This window comes from Staurois parvus, unplaced genomic scaffold (assembly GCF_062004578.1).
Source record: "Staurois parvus isolate SC_StPar_1 unplaced genomic scaffold, SC_StPar_1.0 ptg000634l, whole genome shotgun sequence".
Lineage (NCBI taxonomy): Eukaryota > Metazoa > Chordata > Amphibia > Anura > Ranidae > Staurois > Staurois parvus.
In genome coordinates this window covers 10,030,710-10,053,634 of record NW_028318430.1, presented here as the reverse complement: position 1 = coordinate 10,053,634, position 22,925 = coordinate 10,030,710, and the positions used below count along the sequence as shown (strand labels likewise).

Genomic DNA, 22,925 nt, shown 5'->3' with positions numbered 1-22,925 from the left:
GTCATCCAGGAGAGCGGAGTCTGGATGCCATATATTGGAATATGGATGTGACATGCCTTGTTTTATCTGCTAAAATGTGATTGTTTTTTTCTCAATAAAAATTGTGAGAATGATCTGCACTATCAGAGTCTTTTTGCTTCCCACATATTTTGCCATTGGGAGACATCATAATGTGTGTGATGAGTTTGGGAGCACTCTAAAAGGTGACGAAATGTATAAATCAAGCAGGATTCAGTGTACAAGAAAATGTACAATTGCTTATTTGTTGGATATTCAAAGCCTAAAAGAGAATTCTAGCTTTTAGTTTGTTTTTAGATCTATATTTTGTACCTATAAATATATACTGGGCAGTTGTATTTGTGATTATGCATGCTCCTTTACTTCTTAGCAGAGCTTCACGGTAGTGATGTGTGGTTTCTCCAGGCTTTAGGTCATATGTGGGAGCTCAGGAGTGTATTGTTCAATCATACCAAGAATAGGGCATTACTTTGACTCAAAATAGAAATATTAATTATTTATGTTATACAGTATGGCATTTGGATTGTTTATTTGAAGTTTACATTTTAAAAATAGGTTCACTTTAAATTCTAAAGTAATTTCAAGCATTGATTCAGAATCCACTTACCATGCAAGCTTTATAAAATCATCTGTCAAAACAAGCATGCTTTTATCTTTTATTGTCGTGTATTGGGGTATTTTAGTATACACTTCTCAGTCTCATATCTAAGATATCTAACTGTCCCTAGCATCAACCACCACGTAAAAACAGCTACCTTTAAGTAATGAAGTCACTTCTCCAAATGTCCCATTGTTTCAGTATGTCACTTCTCTACAACCAAGCCAGGGGGGGAAACAATTTGGTGTGGTACTATAAGAAACTGCAGGATTCTGCTCAACATTGTCAGGCAAAAACTTTTCCTCCATGACATGAGATGGCTCCATGACTGTCAGTGTTTAACTATGGCTGGTATTGCTGCAAACACCTGTAGTGGCTTTAGGAGACGTTGTATAGGAATACCTATGATTGATAGGCTCAAAATATACAGTACAATACAGTGTTCTGCAACTTCTGCTGTTCTAGTTATGATCATTTTCTGTGTTTGGATTCTGCTTCTCATTTTGTCCACCAACCTCCATACATTCTGCCAGTTTTATGACTTTGCCCAAGCGTTGAAGCCCTGATTTCTTTTTCATTGATTTTTAAAGGTTACATACATGTCTTTCATTTTGGCACTTTATATTGTTAACAGACACTACATCAGTGGGGCAAACCTGAGGACCATCAGCTTGAAGTGTCACCCACTGAAACCCAAACTCCTTGTTCTTGGTGAATACAACATTCCTTACACTCTGTAGTCCATGAAGTCCATGTACTCTGAAGTCCATGCAACACACTAACAACAATAAGAGTTGCCACCTGTGACATTCCATGAACTTGATGTCTTCTAGGGCTTCTTTCTAAGAGATCAAACTTGTTTGTATTTCATCTGACATTTGCATCCAAATGATAGCATATGTTAAAGCATTTCTCCATGGAATAATAAATGCAGCATTGCATCATCTTTCCAAAATTGCTAGAGGATCATTCAACAATGACTAATCCTTGGCATGAATATTTTAAGACTTGTCTCAGTGCCCATAGATATTGGGGGTGGTTGGATGTGCAAGCCTCCAAACTGATAACTTACAAACACGAATGGTTGTTCAACTCTTTATGTTCATTCCTGGGCAGAGCAAAAGGGGAGACAGTGACCTTCTTACTCCAGAGTCAGGAGAGGGTGCAACATTAGCGAACAGAATAGGTTTTCTAATCCATACATTTTATGTTACTTTGGAGTGGTGCACCAGAGTGTATGCAAGACCAGAAATGAGTTCCAGATGAAACCACCTGAAATAAACAAATCATTTCATGCCCATGTAAAGTTTTACAGGATAACCATTTCAGAGCTGAGAGTAGGCATTGTGATTTGTGTTTTTACTGTCCAGATGAACAATGGCTAGACTTTCAAGGTAGAAGATTACACAAAACAAATTTGATTGAAGTGATCTGTACTTCTCCAGCCAGTTTGCTGCAAACTAAGTCAGCACAACTTGGATACAACCAAGTGAAATATTAAAGTTTGTATGGTAACACAGAGATAAGCTACTTATATTTTTCAACTTTTATTTATTTCAGGTACTTATATTATCTAAATGCATTATTTTTTTGCTTTGGCTTTACCAAGTGGAGCATTTTATTAGGATTAAAAATTTTATATGTGCTTTACGATGTAACATTTAAGTTTAACCTTCTCCTCAGTGTATAATTCTCCTTTCTCTTCAGGTAGAATATATATTCACAGATAAGACTGGGACACTGACAGAGAACAATATGGAGTTTATTGAGTGCTGCATTGAAGGTCATGTGTACATACCACACGTAATCTGTAATGGGCAAATCCTTCATGATTGCATGGGCATTGACATGATTGATTCCTCACCTGGAGCTGGAGGAAAAGTAAGTTTGCTTTTAAATACTCATATTTTATATACAATAAAATGGTGAACAAAATTTTGATTTATAGGAATTTCCTCATATGAGGCTGTAGTGTTATGGTAGTCCTGGTATTGCTTTGGTAAGTTACTGTTCACATATTGAATAATTCAAGTAAATCCTGGCCACACGCATTTTAAAATTTTCTGCCAGGTTTGGCCCTTGACCCATTTACTATTATCCAGCTTTGAACTGTGCGTTTGGTTCCACATTGTACTAACTACCAAAAATTGCTGAAAATGTACATAAGTCCAGTAAAGGAGTTACCAAATCTTAGCTGTATGTCCAGCCAGTTCTCCATATTCTATGAGTAGTACTACAGCAACTAATAAGCCATATACATATGTAGTACTATGCCAAAAATATGCAATGTGTGCTTGTTAGCAATAATTTATGTAACAATGTTAATCTGGATATTCTAGTCCTTTGTATTGTTACCGTGCCCGAGTCATAGTGTGTGACTAATTAGCTTTGATCCTTCCTGCTTTAAGCAATACATTTATAATATTGTATATTATCCCATGTTAGCCTTATTTCCTAGAAATGCATGTGCAGTAGCTCCTTGAGTATGTATATTTACACTTATTTTTGTAATTGCACAACAAAATTCACCCAATTTTTTTTTGGTAGAGTAGAACCTCAACCAGATGTTCTTCCTTGCCATGTCTTCATTGGGGAGATTGCTTCTCATTTTTTCTGAATTCCATAACCTAGACAAGAAGTGCTACCCATTTCTCACTGTGCTTAAAAAATGTTTTTATGCTGTCTATGTCCTCCTACTTTTTATTTTATTATTATTATATAGGATGTGGGAGGGTGGCACAGAAATGAGTAAATATTTAACCCTTTTCCTCCCTGTTCAAAACCCCAGGAAAGAGAAGATCTGTTTTTCCGTGCCCTCTGTCTGTGCCACACTGTACAGGTGAAAGATGAAGACAACATAGATGGTGAGAAAAAATCCAGTCAGTCTGGGAAATCCAGTGTGTACATATCCTCCTCACCTGATGAAGTTGCTCTTGTAGAAGGTATACAAAGGTACGTATCTGAGACTTGGCTCAGTTGTGTCAATACATCATTGGTGAAACTTTTTTAAGGAGTTTCCCAGTAATTCTGAATGCTTTTCTTGGTGTAAGCCTTATACATGAGGGCAAGTAGCTTCATCAGAAGTTGCATAACATGTTGACCGGTGGCAGTGTAATTGTGAGCACTATGTACTTTTATAGTGGATCAATAAGTCATGCAAAAATAAAACAGGGAACGGCAACTACAGAAATGGTATGTCTGAGAAGTTTGCCCTTAAAATCACAGGGCCCTTTTCTAAATGATGGGCCTGATTTATTAACTGTAAAGTGAATGTATATCAGATTTACTAAAGTAGATAATGAGCTTGAGTGAAACCATATAACCTCACACTTTAGTAAATCAGATGGCAGGTCTCAGGTTCCTTGCCCTCAGTTATGTGTTATTGTACAATGCAAATAAACTAGATTGTAACTTACATTTTTTTTAGAAGCTCGAAATGCTCCAATTTTTGTTGATTTGTCAATTTTTGCTAATTTAATTTACTTTCATGGTAAACGTTGACTAACTAATAGGTATACTTTTGAAGTTGTATACTTTTTAAGTTGTCCTCATTTCTCCTTACTTAGTGCATGTAAATTCTCCATAACTTTGTCCCATCCTGACACATTAAGGGTGTTTTTTGATCTGCCTTGACCAGTTCTAAAGTGCACAAAAGCCCTGCGACTTTGACCCTTGTATCCTACCCCCCAAGAGGACAAAAACTACATTTAGTCCTCATGTAAACTGGACATTTTTACAGCTGCTGTTTTTGGCTTTTAGCATTTTTTTTTCTTCAGCCAGTAAACTCCACAACATGTTATTCTATGTGTCCATGCACACATAGAATTTAATCAGCGTTTTTTTGACAGGGGTGTTTTTTGAACTAGCAGGATTCTAGGGGAGTTTTTTAGCTGTAAAAACGCTCAAATGCTGGGAAACATGGTAAAACTTGGCAAACCGGCATTTTGGGGCTTTTTTTTAGCAACATTTTTATTTTTTTGGTGTGTAAAAACACTAAAAACTGGAAATACAGAAAAAACGTGGATAAACGCTAATGCAAAAATGCTAAAAAATGCGGAACAACTTGCATTTTTAATGTAATTCTGTACAGCTAACGCTACTGACGTTTTTAAAATGCCCAGTGTGCTTGAGGACGTACTGCCTTGATGTCCATGATGTCTGCTTGAGACTAGGGACTCTGATGTGTGAAGCTCTCTTGATCACCTGTGTGTGGAAGTTTTATTTGACATTAAAATATTAACTTGCATGATTATATTTATTACATACATGTAACAGTTCTAAATTATGATTCTCCTGATTGTGACTTTGTGACCTTTCTTTTCTTTTATAGACTTGGCTATACATATCTAAGACTAAAGGACAATTACATGGAGATTTGTAACAGAGAAAATGAAATTGAAAGGTACATTTTGAGTCAGCAGATTAGCCACAATGATCTATTATCGGTGACTTATTACTTACTTTGATAAAGAAAATAAAAAAGGATAATGAAAATACATAGGGCTGTAAGTGGACATCTAATTTTACAGTTCTTTAGCTCTGTAGCACTGATCCATGTGGGCTTTATAGCTTGTGTTCAGAGAGAGCCATGAATATTGCTCTAAATGGCAGGCTCATTCCGAAATAGAAACTCATGAATCTAGGTTAAGCTGCTGAAGCATTTACCAGGGAGACATTAATATGTTCTCATGCTAGCTAACTGGCCACTGACCTGAGTGAACTACACTTCTTTCGTGTTTGTGCTTATTTTTATATTATAGTGTCTCTAATAATGGATATAACCATCAAAGCACCCCTGAGAGAAATGTTTGCATCCACCCTCCACACCACCACAATTTAAGTATCTGCCCACGCACAGATAAATAGATAGATTTATGAAATTGAAGAGCAGCCTTTGCAGAAACTGAACTTTTTAACTTGCAACAGGGGTAGTGAACATTCCCTTTACTTACATTTTCAAATGCCCTTGATAGGAAATAGGAGAAGCATTCATCATATCTCAAAAGTAGGCGAATGAAGTGCTTGCTGCCCAACAAAATGTAGATGCTACAAACAAAAAGTATAGTTAGGGCATCATGAAGACTGTTACCTACTTCTCATCTGCTCTAGATGCAAGCAACACTGGGGGGGTTTGGTCCCAGAATCTGCTCAACTTGCACGTATTATAAATGGGCTCCATGAGTGCTTCAGCAGCTCATACTTGGGCTTTATTTGCATCCCAACAGGGACCCCTTCAGAATCAAAATTTCAGAGTTTTGTGTATGCTTTAGTGCTGACCTTCTTCCTAAAATCCAAATTTACTTCTGCTATAAATGTTGAATGTGAATGCAGCCCACAGAGAGATGGAGGTGGGAGCCTGTTACTCAAACTGAACAATTTAAACATGTTTCAAGGTAAAGGCAGTGGGTTTTGCAGCAACCTATGTGCCATGTGAGCTGAAGGCACAGCGTCAATGGAGGCTCATATCATGATGTCATGAACATTTTTATTGATGCAATCATTCTTGATCTATAGTTATGTGTATAAATAAATATTTACAAATTTTTATATGTTAATACAATAGTTAGTGCATCCTTGGCATGTGCAAAATACCACTAATAACAATGTTAGTATGGATATAGTTTTAATATGTTATTAATATGCTAATGCTGTACAGTTAATATTTGAGTGTCTATGTTTAGCTGTCAATTCTTATTTTTCTTTTCCATTTTGTATCTTTGTATCTTCAGATTTGAATTGCTTCAAGTTTTAACCTTTGACTCTGTGAGGAGGCGTATGAGCGTCATAGTGAAATCATGCACAGGTAGATCATGCTTACATTGCTTGATTCATCATTGTCTATTCCGCTGTTTGTGTTCCAAATACCTTGTCTACATAATCACTATATCAACTCAGAATGAAACAAAACATGTTTCATGACTGTGGGAACTTGAATTTCAGATGAGTTCTGTGCCCTTAGGCTGAAAGGTGTATAAGAGTGGATGTGACATCACTGTGAAATGTACAATGTGTTAGTCATGTAGCTCTACAACGGAATCTATGTGTATTGCTTGTATACCTCTACGGATGCAGGCAGCACTGCCTACTAGCAATATAAACGCTCAAGACCAGGGCAGCCATGCAAATCACTGAGCAACCATAATTGCAGACTTAAAATGAAAACTCTGTTCTCCCTACATTGAACAAGGTCTGGATTTGTTTTTGGGTTTTTTTCACTTTATACATACAAGTTGTTTCTTGAATTTTGCAAATGGATTTGCTTTATGTGATTTATTATGGTTATGTAAACACTCTTCTGCCACAAGTAGTAATTAAAACCTGCTAATGGTGAAATATATAATAGCTAGCAGTACAGAAAGTAACCAGTGAAGAAATCTTTGTGTAATGCTAAATGGCATGCTAGACTTTGCACAAAGAGCATTGCAAAATTTCACGTCTTAGGGATGTGTTCATCAAATAAAAAAGAAGCTAGACTGAGGACACCTTCCTATGGGTTGCATAAGTTATTTGTATTCGTAGGTTTTGTGATGCAAGTGAATTAAATGAGTTGTACAGTTTTAGCAATAAGTCAAAACCTTTATTTATGGTTCTGGGGTATATCTCCTATAGATCTTCTCCCAATCACTTATTCTGATACCCATTTTAGAGCTGAGAAGGCACTTAGAGCTGCTCAGTAGTTTTTGATATGGTAGAGCAAGGATGTTTTGGAGGTTTTGAGAGCACTCCATCGTTGTGACAAAGAAAAAAAAAAAAAAACTGTTGAGATCTGTTGCCTTGGCACTGGCAGGATGGATGTATGTCTCAGTATACCTTGTTCTTAATATTACCAGAGCTTTTTTTTTTTTTTACATTTTACAAAGTGGAAAATCCTTCTGGAAAAATAACTTTCTACCTAATAATATTCTTGATCATACAGCAAAAAGTGAATGTAGCATTTACACATAAAATAAAGCAGCCAAACTGCAAGCTGCATTTGCAGGAATGTCAATATTCGCTGACATATATATAGCTCACTTTCAGTAAGTTATTTGTAATTTATAGTGAATAGAATCACACCTAGTAAAGAATGACTGCACCCACTATTGCGAGTCCACACAGACTTCTATACAAAATACTAAATGCTTATGGTCACTAGGGTCATTGGTTTGAATCCCAACCACAGGACAACCTGCCTGGAGTTGGCATGTTCTCCCTGTGCCTGTGAGGGTTTCCTCCGGGTACTCCATGTACCTCCCACATGCCAAAGACTGGTAGGTTAATTGGCTCCTGTCTAAATTGACCCTAATAGGTGTATATATGAATGTGATTTAGGGACCCTAGATTGTACGCTCCTTGAGGGTTAGGGACGGATGTGAATGTACAATATATATATATATATATATATATATATATATATATATATATGTAAAGCGCTGCGTAAATTGATGGCACTATATAAATACCTGTAATAAATAATAAACATCCAATAAAAACAGCATGAATCAAGTACTCCAAAATGGTATAAAGGCCAGAGAGGAAAAAGAAAAACCCCAGAAAAATAAAAATCCCTGAGTACAATAAATACATAGGTTGGAAGGAAGCAGCTCAATATATTGAACCTGTTTGAAGGATTTACACTGTGCACACTTTACACCAACAAGCAGAAAAGTCTGACCTTGCAGTTGGTAACTATCTACCACCATTGTAAAGGCTGGCCAGTGAGGTATGACAGTGGAATGCATTTCTTGTATAGTTTTGCATGCCAGTGAGGATTTATGTTATGAGTAGCAGGAAATACACATACATGTAAAATCAATAAGGGAATATATACAGTAGTGAGTATGTAAGAGTTTGTTAAAGTAAACCTGCACTGAGGAAATCATATACTGTAGGCAACAATTCATAGTTTCAGCCCTAGATATGACTTATTTTGTTACATGCTTGTTCTAGGGAAGTGAATACTAAAGCCAGAGATAGCCAGGCAGCTAGCATTGTCCCAAGGCAGTCAGCAATGGCATCCTACAAGTTGTGAAATGACAGATTTCCTTTAACCATTGTAGCCAATCAGGTTTTAGTTTAGTGTAATCAGACTAGGGGATTCCGTTGCTGCATATTGCAATAGATTATGCACATAATAAAAGGCCCTTGCCTTATTAAATCCAGAACTAGTTTTACCATCTTGCTAGGATGGATACATACTGCTAAAAATGCCGAAACAATCTTTACATTTTCTGAACAAAATGCTATTCCAGTTCTCTATTCAGTGCTATTGAGATATGACCAACACTAAGGGTCCATGTACACTAGGCAGCAGAAAAAAAAAAGCCAGAATGGCTGGCAGAAAAAAGCAGCATAAAAAATCTTCCCATGGAGCACATTGTACAAGTTTTCAGGCACGCTTACATGCTTTTGCATTTATAAGTGTTTTTTCCCAAAACACCTGAAAAATGGACACTTAAAAATGCTTGACACACGTAAACACCACGTTTTAAGCTTCTTTGCATGTGTCAATCTTTTTTTTTTTTTTTTTTTTCTGCACAGAAAGCTCTTCCAAAAGGCACTTTTTTCCTTTTTTTTTCAGCTTTCAGCTTGTAAATTCTAATCTACAAATATGCCTGTAAACGCCCAAATGTACATTGACAGCATTTTCTATGCACAATGTGCATAAAGCCTAAAGGCCACATAGCAGTATTTTCTCTAGGAACACAAGACAACATTTATGCACTGGTCCATTTTAATTTGATCTGATGATTTGTAGTATACTTTTTTACTTGCATGTATAACAATCTATTGATGTATTCTTGGAATAACAATTAAACTCCACAATGTTATATTTGACTATTACTAAAGAGCCGGTGATTGTTTCTGCAGGTGATATCATCCTGTTTTGTAAAGGAGCAGATTCTTCTATATTTCCCAGAGTCAGGGAAGGGAAAGTTGACCAAATACGAGCCAGAGTGGAACGCAATGCTGTGGTAATCAATTGATTCTGTGTTCTTAGTGACCTAAAATCTAACATGATGTAAAGCGCTGTGCAAACTGTTGACACTATATAAATCCTATATAATGATAATAACTCTACTCAAAACACAGTATTTAATGTAAAGATTCAGGACGAATAAAATGTTGTCTGTGACCCTATTAGAAAGATGTTTCCTCTTTTTCTGTCCCTGTGACAGCAGAACAAGAGATAACTGAAGTGGTTGTCACTGGGACAGAAAGATACATGGGAAAAGTTCTAACCCTGACCTGTTTTACTGAAGAAATATTGTGTTGTCCCCACTGTAGAGATTTCCAATCACTTTCTTTCCTGATTACAAGGAAATCTAGCTGATGTGGAGACAAAAAATAAACACAAAGTTCTCTTTCATCTCTATGCTGTCCACAAATAAAAACAAAGTGGTATCTGGAGTGCTTGATCTATAAACTGATGTCCAAGAGACTGTTGATCCTGGGAATATCCGTTTGCTATTGGGGAATCAAGAAGAATTTTTTTCCCCACTAAAGCAAATTGGACCATGTATTTTTTTTGCCTTCCTATGGACTAACTATGAGTGTAGGATTCTGTCTATGGAGGTTTTCTATTTATTTATGCATTTATTATATGTATTTATTTTTCAATTGGTTGAACTAGATGGACTTGTGGCTTTTGTTAACCTTACTAGTTATGTAACTGTGTAAGAAGTGAAGGGACATGGGTGGGCCTAAAGTGAAACTGTTTACAACTTAAAACCGTCTACTATTACATTTATTAAACAGAAAACTCTTTTCTGCTCCCCACCAATTCTAGCTCCACTCTTGATGAAGGGCTCAATTTCCCTGACTTCAGAGCCAACCCCTGCCTATCTGCCATTCACCTGCCTAATGTATATATCTTTAATGGTTCCATTATCATTGGACAGGGGGGATTGCAGTTGGGTACAACCCTGATTTAAAAAAAAAAAAAAGTTATGTAAAACCAGGATCAGAGGGGCTGTACAGAAGAGGCTAGCTATGGCACTGGCAGACACATTGCAGCACTCTATATGAGATGGGCTTTAAAACATTTGGAATGGCTGACATGTTTGCTTTAAAATGACTGTAATTTCTGGAAAAAAAACTAAGTAGTGCTTGCAAAAGAATACAGTAGCAATAGTAACCTGTTCTGTTGCCTATGCTGCCGATCTTTGTTCTGTGCAGCTGACAAAAATCCTCTGCACTCCTAAACACTTCTGGGTGTTTCGCATGCCTGGTTCTCTGCTGACCATTATGATTCTGTGGCAGCACCCAAATATTGCAGAGTTCCCCTTTAAGCTTTAACATTTCTAAAAGCATCTGTTTGCAGAAACAGGTCATCAGCTCACTTCCTCCCCCTCATTTCCTGTGGAACAATGTGTTCCAGTCTAGCAACTGACATCCTAACTTTCAGTTGGTGATATTTTATCTAAATGTGAAACTGCAAAGGCTATATCCTAAACTGCGCAGAATGTATTTTAAAGGTACAAAGATTAAAGAGAAAATATATGCATTGTGACATAATTGTTGATATATACACCATGTAAGATGCTTTTCAAGGCACTTAGCCTGCGGATACAAGTGTGGCTAGGTCAACCAGCTGGTAAATAAAAAGCTGGTTTTCCTCAAGTTCGTGTCCGGAGTTTTCCTGGAATTTCCCAAAGTTGCCATTACAATTCCACCAGCTGACCACTATACAACTACTAGGGTCTGGTGGAAGGGTCAATAATAGACTACAGGCATCTGACACTCCTAAAGATTTTAGATGCAGAAAATCCTTTGAGCAGTGGTAGCTCTTTCAGGACTCATGTCAACGGGCATTATTTTCCTGTGTTTGACCATAGAACTCCATTTAAGTCCAACAGATTTTGTATGTCACAGTATACACTTTTTCATTTTATAATATCAGCAATATAATAACAATACAAACAATTATTAGGTTTGATAATCCGATATAAGCTTACTTAAACAATCTCCTTCATGTCGTGAGTGCTGCCTGTCTGCTGGCCATTTATTTCCACAACTTCCTGGATTCCCTGGATGCTTTGCAGCTTCTCCTCTGCAGTTTATTATTATTACACAGGATTTATATAGCGCCAACAGTTTGCGCAGCACTTTACAAAATGAAGGTAGACATTACAGTTACAATACAATTTGGTACAAGAGGAAACAGAGGGCCCTGCTCATTAGAGCTTACAATCTACATTTACTTTCAGTTTCTATGGACTACATATCCCATGGTACTTTGTTGCCTGCAAGCTGTAATTCCTGTACTGGCTCTGCCTCCTAAACGTTTTACTCTCAGTAGTTCAGAAGGCAGGGCCTGTGAATTCTGTGACACAGCAATTCCTTCTCACCGAAGATAGTGATTACATGTCACAGAATTCAAGGAAGTAAGTGTGTGGGGATCCTCCCAAGGTTAGTTTACAAACTTCAACATCATTCAGATTAATAATAGGCTAGAAATAATTGAAATACGAGAAAATAAATGTTGTTTTATATTTTGACCGTGGGTACACTTTAATTGAGCAGTACACATGTGCTGCATTTCTTTGGACACAGCAGGTCCTATTAAGGTGCATTTGAACTGCAGGCAAAGCAGGTCAAATGCAGCCTTTCTTGCCAATGCTGTATTTGCCACATAAATGCCTACATTAGAATTTAACCACTTAAGGTCTACCCTATAGCAGATATACTGCTACAGGGCAGCTCTTCTGTGCAAAATATGTGTGCGTGTGTGTGTATATATGTATATGTGTGTGTATGCATGTGTGTGTATATATATATATATATATATATATATATATATATATATATATATAATTTTGCATTTCTGCCATAGGGGGGTGCACGCACTGAACACTCGCAGAAGAAGCCAATCTGCAAGTGGCGATGAACGGATGTCTGCCGGCACCCGCTGATCATCAGGCAGGACACAGAACAGAGCTCTGCCTATGTAAACAAGGCAGAGCTCTCTTCTGACAAGGGGGGGTGGGAGTGAAGGATCGTGTGTCCCTGCAAAGCTGGGAACACGATCCTTTCCTTTTCCTAGTAAAAGCACCACCTACTGTACACCAAACACATAACTAGGCAGACAGTTAACCCTTTGATCACCCTAGATGTTTAACCCCTTCCCAACCAGTGTCATTAGTACAGTGTGAATGCATATTTTTTGCACTGTTCACTGTATTAGTGTCACTGGTTCCCACAAAAGTGTTAGTTTAAAAATTTATGCTGCAATTTTGCAGTCCTGCTATAAGTCCCCAATTGCCGCCATTACTAGTAAAAGAAAAAATTCCAGTATATGTCCCATAATTTGTAGACGCTATAACTTTTGCTCAAACTAATCTATATACGCTTATTGGGATTTTGTTTTACCAAAAATATGTAGCAGAATACATTTTGGCCTAAACTTATGAAGAAATGTGATTTTTAAAAATTTTTCATTGGATATGTTTTATAGCAGAGAATAAAAAACATTGGAGTTTTTTTTTTTTTTTTTCAAAATTGTTAGTTTTTAATGCAAAAGGTAAAAAACACAGAGATTATCAAATACCACCAAAAAAAAGCTCTATTTGTGCGGGGGGGGGGGGGGGGGAATGACATAAATTTCATTTATGTGCAGCATTGCACAATTGTCATTTAAAGTAACGCAGTGCCGTATTGCAAAAATTGGCATGGTCAGGAGGGGGGGTAAATCTTCCGGAGGTCAAGTGGTTAAATAGCAAACATAACATTTGATAAGAATGTTCATCAACATTAGCCCAATCAGAGGGATTGTCAGGCAGGCAGTGGGACAGGTAATATTAATTCTTTTGCAGACATTTTAACTATTATTTTCAAAAGAATATACAGAGTCACTTTATGAAGCTGAGTTTAGGGCATGTATGATTTCCAGTAGTAATACACATAATGGAATGAAGTTGGCGGGAGTGGCATAAAGTTTGCTAGACTGTAGATCCTGAAAAGTTCTACCCCCGTTTGCTATGCAGCCACAACAGGGTCAGCTAGATATAGGTATATTGTATATATTTACAAATCATTTGGCAGATAAAACTCCCAATGTACGTGTCTCACCTGTGTATTTAGCTGTTTGCTAGAGCTGCCCATTAATACTGCCAATAAATCATGTTTTATTAATGTGTAAAAGAGAAAAATAACCCCTGCTGATACAGTGTCCAAGAAGGATTATAACCTGAATGAACGTATGTTTTATTGAATGAGTTTACTAGACTGAAGCAGGATGTGGTGTGAACATGTTTTATTATGAACAGGCACAAGATTCCCAGCATTTTTACAAGTGACATTTCCCTATTACAGGAAGGTCTGAGGACTTTGTGCGTTGCCTATAAGAGGTTTACACAGGAGGAATACGCAGAAGTGGATAAGCTTCTAAAGAGAGCACAGCTGGCCCTACAAGACAGAGAGAAGAAGCTGGCAGAGGCATATGAACAGATTGAGCAGAACCTCATCCTACTGGGGGCCACAGCGGTAGAAGACAGGTTTAGTCTGGTGTTAATCATGCTCTATGTGAATAACCACAAATAGAACGCAGCCTCCTATTCACTTCCTAAGAGCGAAGAAAAAAAACCTATATTGCAGAGCTTAGAGAAGTGAATAGGAAATGGTTAAAGCTGCATCAGAGGAATGTGTTTTCTGATATCATCACTGTTGTCCTTTACAATAGATTGAAAAAAAAAAGTGAATTAGAAGTTCTACAAACAACTCCACTAATCTTTGTTTGCGTAAGATAAATACTAGAGAAAAAAAATTAAACACTAAAAGAGTAGTGTGAGAATTCTTTTTTTTTAATTGTACTTAGCTAGGTGGATGCAGTATCGATCTGACACTGCATCTTTCCCCCAGTGGTTCTAAGGGTGAGAACTGAGTGATCAGACACCACTGATCACTCAGTTCTCTCTGCCGCTCTGAGCACTGGAGCGCAGGGCTGTGGAGAGGGCATTAGTACCTGGCTCAGGCTCTCGCTCTCAGCGGATTGCTGAGAGTCTGAGCCAGGTACTGGTCCAGACTTCTGGGTGGATCCCGACGATATAGTTAGGATCTTTCCCCAGCCTGGACCGCCTGAGCGACATCAGCCGACCGTGGACATTACATCGCTGTTGGCTGAAAACAGGTCACAGGAGTGCAGAACGAACTCCACTCCTGTGATCCACAGGAGAAGTACAGCCAAACCAGCTCTGGCTGTTCTTCTCTTTTAAGTAGGTGCTACCAGGGAAGAAAAATAATAAATACTTGCAATCATAGCCAGTTGTAACTGTAAGGCCTTGTGTACACATTAAAAGTATGGCCAAAACCTTTAAAATTAAAAGTTTTAAAAATTTTAAAGTATTAAAAAATGTCTGCTTTTACAAGCATTTGTTTTTGTTTTTTTTAGCCTGTAAAAGTACCTTTGTGTTAGCTTATGGAGGGGATTTACTGAAACTGGAGTACACAAAATCTGGTGCATCTCTGTATAGAAACCAGTCAGCTTCCAGGTTTTATTGTCAAAGTTTAACAAAAGTAGTTAAAAGTTTAAAGTTGAACAAGCTGAAGTTAGAAGCCGATTGGCTACCATGCAGAGCTACACCAGATTTTGACTTTTAGTAAATCTCCCCGTGTCCATGTACACGCGTTTAAGGAGCATTTTAGCATTAATGTATTCCAGTGGCCAGAATAAATTCTTGTTCTGGCCAGTGGCATCCATTATTGCTCAAATGCTTTACTTATGTGTGTGTTTTTCACGGATGGAGGGTGTGGGTCCTCGGGCCTACCCTGAAGTCTAGGGGGAGGATATGTGGCCTTTTGGTTCCTTCCTCCCCTGATCCCTAGGGGGTTTTCTCTTCGGGAGAACCCCCTGACCTAGTACTGGATGTCCGGCTTCGGCTGGGCATAAGGAACGGTGGTCCACCAGGCCTTTTGGCCAGGAGGACCAAATGGGAACCTTGTCCCTGTCAGGAGCTTCGTGCCCCGGGGGATCAGGGTAACGGTTCAACCCCTTCGGGGGTAGGACAAACACACCCCTAAGTGCACTTTTTCGTGTGGTGTTCGCACTTGCACTTTTTTTGTGATCACTTACGGGTTTTTCGTTGTAGTTTGCACGTTTGCGGACTTGAAAAAAAAATTGCTCAAATGCTTGATGTGCCTAAATGAACATGCAAAACATGGCTTTAGATGCATTTATATAACCGCTTTTCTCCTGCCAGGAGTTCTGGCTTTCAGAGGAGAAAAGCAATCACCCAGTGTGCATGCAGCTTTAGGGCTCGTGTACACAGGTCTCTGTCTCAGAAGCAAGTCAGACAGCATATATTATAAGGTACTCCTGACTTGTTTGTAAGATATTTTGATTTGCTTTCAAGCTACTTATGAGTTGTTGGAGCCACTTTGAGTTGATTTTATAGAGAGAAAAAAAAAAGCAGCTGGGATGCCAACAAATGCCTGTGATTATAAGTCCTGATCCTCATCCATAATCATTCAATAAGCATTGAGTAGATAATTATAAAGCCTGCTTTAGGACTAGTGTACACAGGTTCTGACACATGATAGGTGTGGAATGAGGAATTTGAGATCTGGAATGGATTTTGAGAATCAGTGTACACTACTGCTTTTTGCCATACATTGTGTTGCCTTATTTTAATTCCTCCAAACAAGTCTGTGCTTCTACAATGTGTTCTTAACTGACAGCAAAGTGATGTCAGACTGATCTTATATGCAGGTCTGAAACTGATGTACACTAACCTTTATTCACATATATCCACCTCCAGAGCAAATCAAAGAATAGATGTCACTCTGGATGTCATCTGTCATTCCTCATTTCTCTGCCTAGCACTGTCATAATTTACTGTTGTCTTAAAGTGGAACACCAGCCAGAACATTTTCTTTTAGTTTGAATAGACTTATAAAGAGTTAATCCTTCTCTCAGGTTTTATTGCTTTCAATGACCCTCTTAGGAGAGATTTCATCTCACCTACTGCCACTGTGACAGCAGGACAAAAAATGAGAAGAGTGGAAGGCTCAGAGGGTAATATTGACCTGATGGTTCTAACCCTTCCCTACTTTACTGGAAAAGGTGAGAACACAATGACTCCACAGGAGGGATTCCCCATCAACACTGACTGTGTACATGGGCAGATCAAGTGATTTTCCATGGTTGACTTTACCTTTGTAGCTATTTCATTGAGAGAGTTACTATAGGCAAACGTCTGTTGCCTGAATAAAGGACAATGTACAGATATAAGAAACAGGGACCATTTTTTTTCTCTTTTGTAAAGTACATTAAGATACAATGCAGAACCCACTCCTTGAAATCTTTAATCTTTTGTTAGAAAAGACAATGTGCAAATCTAGTTTACAACTGATAATGAAATCAGAAGCACAGTACAGACAGGGTTATTAATGGTAAACATAACTTCACGCAGCCCATCCTTAGCTTTATATAAAAGAGAAACCTAACTAAGAGTTTTCAACAAGCAAAAAAGACTTAAAATGTAAGCAGAATTTTTTTAAGTTAAGCTATGTGAATGGGAACATGTAAAAATATAAAGTAAGTGTTATCCCAATTTGGCTGCAGAAGTGGAAATGCAACAATTGACAACTGGGCTATGGCCCAATGATGGCTACAGCACAATTGTCCAGTTCTGGGAGGGCGTCATATGATGTCCTCCCAGAACGTGCCCCTAGCAGCACGCACTACGGACACAGCTGATCACATGACAAGGTAAAAGGACAATCACAGCGGCCTTTTACCCACATGATCAGCTATGTCCAATGACCAAAAAGCAAATACAGTTGCCGGTTATCAGCAACACCTTCCTCATGCTGTCACAGTCCCTGATAATCCATGCAGCCCCAAAAGTGCCCATCTGTGCCACCCATCCGTGCCACCCATCAGTGCCATCATTCAGTGTAGCCAGTCATTGTCCATCATTGCCGCCTATAAGTGCCCATCAGTGCTGCATATCGGTGTAGGATCACCAATGCCTCCTCAACAATTCTCACTGATGCCTCATTAGTGTCGCCCATCAGTGCCGCAAGTCAGTGCTCATCAGTGCCTATCAGTGCTGCCTATCAATGCCCATCAGTGCTGCCTATCAGTGCAGCCTTATCAATGCACATCAGGGAAGGAGAAAATTTACTTGTTTGCAAAATTTTATAATAGAAACAAAGAAAAACATTTTTTTTTCAGTTTTTGCCCTTTTTTTGTTTATAGTGCAAAAAAATAAAAACAACAGTGGTACATACCACCAAAATAAAGCTCTATTTGTGTAAAAAAAAGTATAAAAATGTCATATGGGTACAGTGTTGCATGACCTCACAATTGTCATTCAAAATGCAACAGTGCTGAAAACTGGCCTGGGCAGGAAGGGGGTAAAAGTGCCCGGTAGGCAAGTGGTTAAAGTGGCCCTGTCAGAGGTTCTAACCCTTCATGAGTCTGTTAAAAAAAAAAAAGTTTGGCTGGAGTTGGACTTTAAATAACTTCAATAAAGACATTTCCAACACAATGACAGTATCAAAGTAAGGAGCTTGACTGAAGATCTTCATGCGAGTGTAACATCATATAACAGTTTGAACACATCAGGTTCTCCCTCCACCCAAAACGATTGGTAAAAATATAGGGGTTGATTTGTTAAAACTGGAGAATGCTAAATCTGGAGCAGCTGTGCATGGTAGCCAATCAGCTTCTAACTTCAGATTGTTCAATTAGGCTTTGACAATAAAAAAACCTGGAAGCTGGTTGGTTTCTATGGAGAGCTGCACCAGATTTTGCACTCTCCAGTTTTAGTAAATCAACCACATACTGTACAACAGGGCGGACTGACCATTTGGAAACTCGGGCACTGCCTGAGGGCCCGGGGTCAGTAGGGGGCCCCATGAGATGCCCCTGGTACCTTTTTCATACGCTTTTTTGAGTTTGGGCAAGGACACAGGGGCCCCATGATCCCCTATTGCCCGGGGGCCCCATGTGTTGTCAGTCTGCCCCTGCTGTACAATGTATATTAGTTCACGTTTGGGTGCAACACAAAAGCGTCCACAATAGGAAATAATCATCCATAACAGGATGAATATTAGATATACTAGGACATATGGTTGGAAGATTACTTCCAGACAGGGGCGGACTCACCATTTGGAAACTCGGGCACTGCCCAAGGGCCCCGGGTCAGTAGGGGGCCCCATGAGATGCCCCTGGTACCTTTTTCATAGACTTTTTTGAGTTTGGGCAAGGACACAGGGGCCCCATGATCCCCTATTGCCCAGGGGCCCCATGAGTTGTCAGTCCACCCCTGCTTCCAGATAAACATTCCATACATTTGGATCAATTGAGTTAGATTATAATACAAACATAGTGCAATAATAGAGCTAGTCCATAAATGGAAAATAAGTTGTCCTTTTTGTTCCAGACTCCAGGAAAAAGCAGCCGATACCATTGAATCTTTACAGAAAGCTGGCATGAAAGTGTGGGTCCTCACAGGAGACAAAATGGAGACTGCTGCTGCCACCTGTTACGCCTGCAAACTGTTCAGAAGAACCACGCAGCTGCTGGAGCTCACAACAAAGAAGATAGAGGAACAAAGTTTACATGATGTGCTGTTTGAGTTAAGCAAAACAGTCCTGAGGCACAGTGAGAGCTTACCGAGAGACAATTTCTCAGGGTACGTCATGGACTTAAGTCTGTTAATACAGCAATCTGCTGAAAGCTTCGCATGAGAGCTGTGCTTTTTAGACTCTGAAGAGTGCTACACATATGAAGGGTTTTATTAAGCCTTGTGAACCATGACACTCAGGTTTGTCAACAGGAGTACGTAAGAACAGAACCTCTGAATCTGGCCTGTTAAAGTGTATATTTTGCCAAAACTTTTCTTTATAAGTTTTAAATAGAGAAGGAAAGGGTCAGGTTATTGTTTGCTGCCTGTGTCCCAATGGGAAGATTTCCCATTTTCAAGATTGTAACACTCTGCGCTGAAGATGCAGCAGGAAGTTAGAGGAAATCTCCCCAAAATAAAGCAAAATTCCCTTCCTAGACAGTGGTGTCTGCAGCAATGCCCCCATTGGAAGATTTAGCCTCATCTCTTGTTCTGGTGAAAGCTGTAAAATTTGGTATTCTCCATCACTTTCTGTCACAGCAACAATAATCACCAGAACAAAGGGTGAATCTACCTCTTGGGGACAATATCCACAATAAAAACCTGTTTAACCCTTCCATACTCTATCCGGAACTAAAATAAAAAGGTTTTGGCCATACTAACAGCACATCACAAATGATATCCTGAGAAACATATTTAGAAACATATTTAGACACGTTTCTATTTATCTTTGTATCGGTTGTAGTACTATAAGGCCCCTTTCACAGGAAGGGTCTGATCAGGTCCGCATGTCAGCTTTTTCAGGTGGACCGTCCATTCACCCCATGGACTGGCAGTTGAAAATGAACTTGAACCTGTTTACACACACCTGTGTCTAGGCGGATTGCATCAGAGGACAGTCAGGTGTCAATAGACAGCAAAGTCAATTGACACCTGACTGCCCATAGAGCATACTGGGCTCAATCTGTGTTCGTGCTGCATAGACTGAGAGGACACTGACCTGTCATTTGTCCGCTCTGCTCTGATTAGCAGGGGATCAGTGGACAGATCCCCTACTGATCATAACCGAGCCTGCTCCATATTAAAGGGGCCTTAATCACTAAAGGCTGCATTCCTGTAACTATGGTCTAACTATGCTAAATACAACATGTCACTAGTATGTAAAGTCCTAAGCCAGCATAGTTGCACCAGTATCTGAAGCTAGTCATATGGTAAAAGCTGAAGTCATTAAATTTATCAATATCAATTTAATGGAATTAAATTGAATAACTTGATTTCAATAGACCTTTGCACAACATTTCTGTTGTGAAATCCTAAATGAGTTTGTAAAGAAATTGTACAGTTAGATCATACAATACTACTCTCAATTTTAGCTGATGATGTATGAACTAAGTGACCCATGAATCATGCGCAAAGAGCATGAGAGACCTCATGAAAACATTCTTTACTGGACATGAGAACAGCCCTGCTGACAGATTTTACCAGCTGTATATGTATAGAATGCAGGCTAAGTGTTTTGTATAGGTCATGCAAGTCCAATACCATCTCTGATATTTTTTAATTCACTGTAGAGGTTCTATTATTTCTTATTTTACCCTGTAAAATTCATTTTTCTTGAAGGGCAGTTAGTGCTTTGCCAGGAAGGTCTTTGCAAATACATTTTTTTTCACAAAGAAACATTGCTAAATTTACTGAAGATGTAGATTGTCAGGAATACAAATGCAAATATTATGTGTAACATTTCTTGAACTGGTAGTCTATACCAATCTTGTACATTTACATTAGAGTATTGTTACAATTCTTAACTATAGAAGCTAAGTGTTCATATACTGCACTAAAGATGGCCAAGTCTATGATAGTCTAGATGCAGTTTGGATGGTTGATGGCTCTACAATATTAGGCTTTATTTGCAGTACACACACTGGTAGTTCTGAATCTTATTGTTATTGTGGTGTTGAGGCATAGAGGAATTTATTTGCTCAGCTCTCCCAATGTCCTAGAGTGAGGGACAATCCTTTTATTTTGGGATGAGCTTTACTGTGCTTTGGATTAATTCTGTTAGAGGGCTTTTTGATTCATTTTAGATCTTTCTCAACATATCCTATTTGACTATATTGTTTTGAGTTGTAAACAATAAAATGCACATGTCATCCACACCTTGGATTGTACTCTGAAAAAGTTACTGGTGTCCTATTTCTGTGTATCTTATCCATTGGTATAGTACTTAGCCAAGTACTCACACCAGTCCTTTCCCTAATCTACTCCTTATATTATAGTTGAACAGACACTGATACACCCACACACAGACCAGTTTAGTTGGCATTCGATTTACCTACCAGTATGTTTTTGGATTGTGTGACAAAGCCAGACCACTTGAAATAAACCTATGGAAACACAGGAAGAACATACAAACTCTGTTGAGATAAGATCCCTGGTGGAAACTGAACTCAGAGCGCCAGGCTACTTAGCCACTGTGATAGGCCATACAACAGGATAGACGATTGGAAACATCTCCCATTCATCTTCAACTATAACCATGGAGGTTAATGAGAGAACTATCACAACAGATCTCAATGTTTTGTAATACTTGTCTTATAATTAAGCCAAGTGCCCAACCATCTGCTGGGCCGACTAGACCGGATACACAGTTCTTGTTTCCATTAAGTAAATGACTTGGAGTAGACAGCTGCAGAATCATACTGATACCTTTCATTTTGTTTTTCTTCAACGTGGTATAGGTTTTCAGCCGATTTCCAAGATTACGGTTTAATTATTGATGGAGCCGCACTTTCATTAATAATGAAACCTAGAGAAGATGGGAGCTCTACAAACTACAGAGAGGTTTTCCTCGATATCTGCAGGAACTGCAGTGCCGTTCTGTGTTGCCGGATGGCCCCTTTGCAGAAAGCACAGGTACTGAGCCTTCAAGTTTTTAGTTAAAAAAAAAACAAAAAAAACTTCTTCACTGTGGGTCAGCACAGTGGTGTTAAACTCACTGAACAGCTGGATTCCCAGTATGCAGGATACTTATAACCAGATCAGATAAATGTATATTCTGCTTTTTGGGGGGGTTTTTGGTTCAAATTAATGGTCTTCTTACTCATTGCGTTGCTGTGGTATTTCAATCTGCATATATGAGCTGCTAACCATTTCAGTGGAGCTAGGCAAATGTTCAGAGATACTATACTGTATATATAGTTAAAGTAATGTTAACAAAAAATCTGCTACAGAACTCCCAGAAAAGTATTTTTTGCCATGTGCTGGGTCCAGCTTCATTATCTCTAATTTTTAAAATACAAATGTACAGTGTGGGTTGCTGGTGATGCAAAAAATTGTATTATGCCACTTTCCACATTGTTGGCTTTCAATTTCTGACTCAGCTGCTGTAAATTCTGCCACCCATACAGTGATCAAAGTGGACAAGGTGGGATCCTTATGTTCATCTGCTCTCCCTTCCCCTTGTCCCTTCCCCTTGTCCCTTCCCCTTGTCCATTCAGAGAAAGGCTTGAAAGGAGGAGTGGAAGAGCAAGCAACCTATCATCGCTGTAGCAGGGGTATAAATCACTCAATTGGTCAAGGCCAACAGTGCAATGTGGCATAATGCAACAATGAGTTTTTGCAGCCCTGGCAACCCTACATATGTAGTATGCCAAGAATTAGCAGTAACCAGGCTAGATCAAGCATATGGCAAAAATGTTTGCTGTTTTTTTTATTCCTGAATCCATTTCAGTACACATAACCCCAGAACCCAGAGTTGG

The 22,925-nt window shown here is 38.7% G+C and overlaps 1 protein-coding gene across 2 annotated transcripts in view; it reads left to right on the top strand.

Annotated features, from left to right (window-relative positions):
- ATP11A (ATPase phospholipid transporting 11A) overlaps nucleotides 1–22,925 on the top strand; it is a 224,736-nt gene that overhangs the window by 149,607 nt on the left and 52,204 nt on the right. For both annotated transcript variants that reach the window (XM_089693567.1, XM_089693568.1), the window contains exons 13-20: nucleotides 2,324–2,497; nucleotides 3,405–3,568; nucleotides 4,947–5,018; nucleotides 6,346–6,419; nucleotides 9,467–9,570; nucleotides 13,910–14,091; nucleotides 18,985–19,236; nucleotides 21,906–22,080. In XM_089693567.1, coding sequence (XP_089549693.1) covers nucleotides 2,324–2,497; nucleotides 3,405–3,568; nucleotides 4,947–5,018; nucleotides 6,346–6,419; nucleotides 9,467–9,570; nucleotides 13,910–14,091; nucleotides 18,985–19,236; nucleotides 21,906–22,080 — 1,197 coding nt within the window. The remainder of the gene's footprint in view (nucleotides 1–2,323; nucleotides 2,498–3,404; nucleotides 3,569–4,946; nucleotides 5,019–6,345; nucleotides 6,420–9,466; nucleotides 9,571–13,909; nucleotides 14,092–18,984; nucleotides 19,237–21,905; nucleotides 22,081–22,925) is intronic.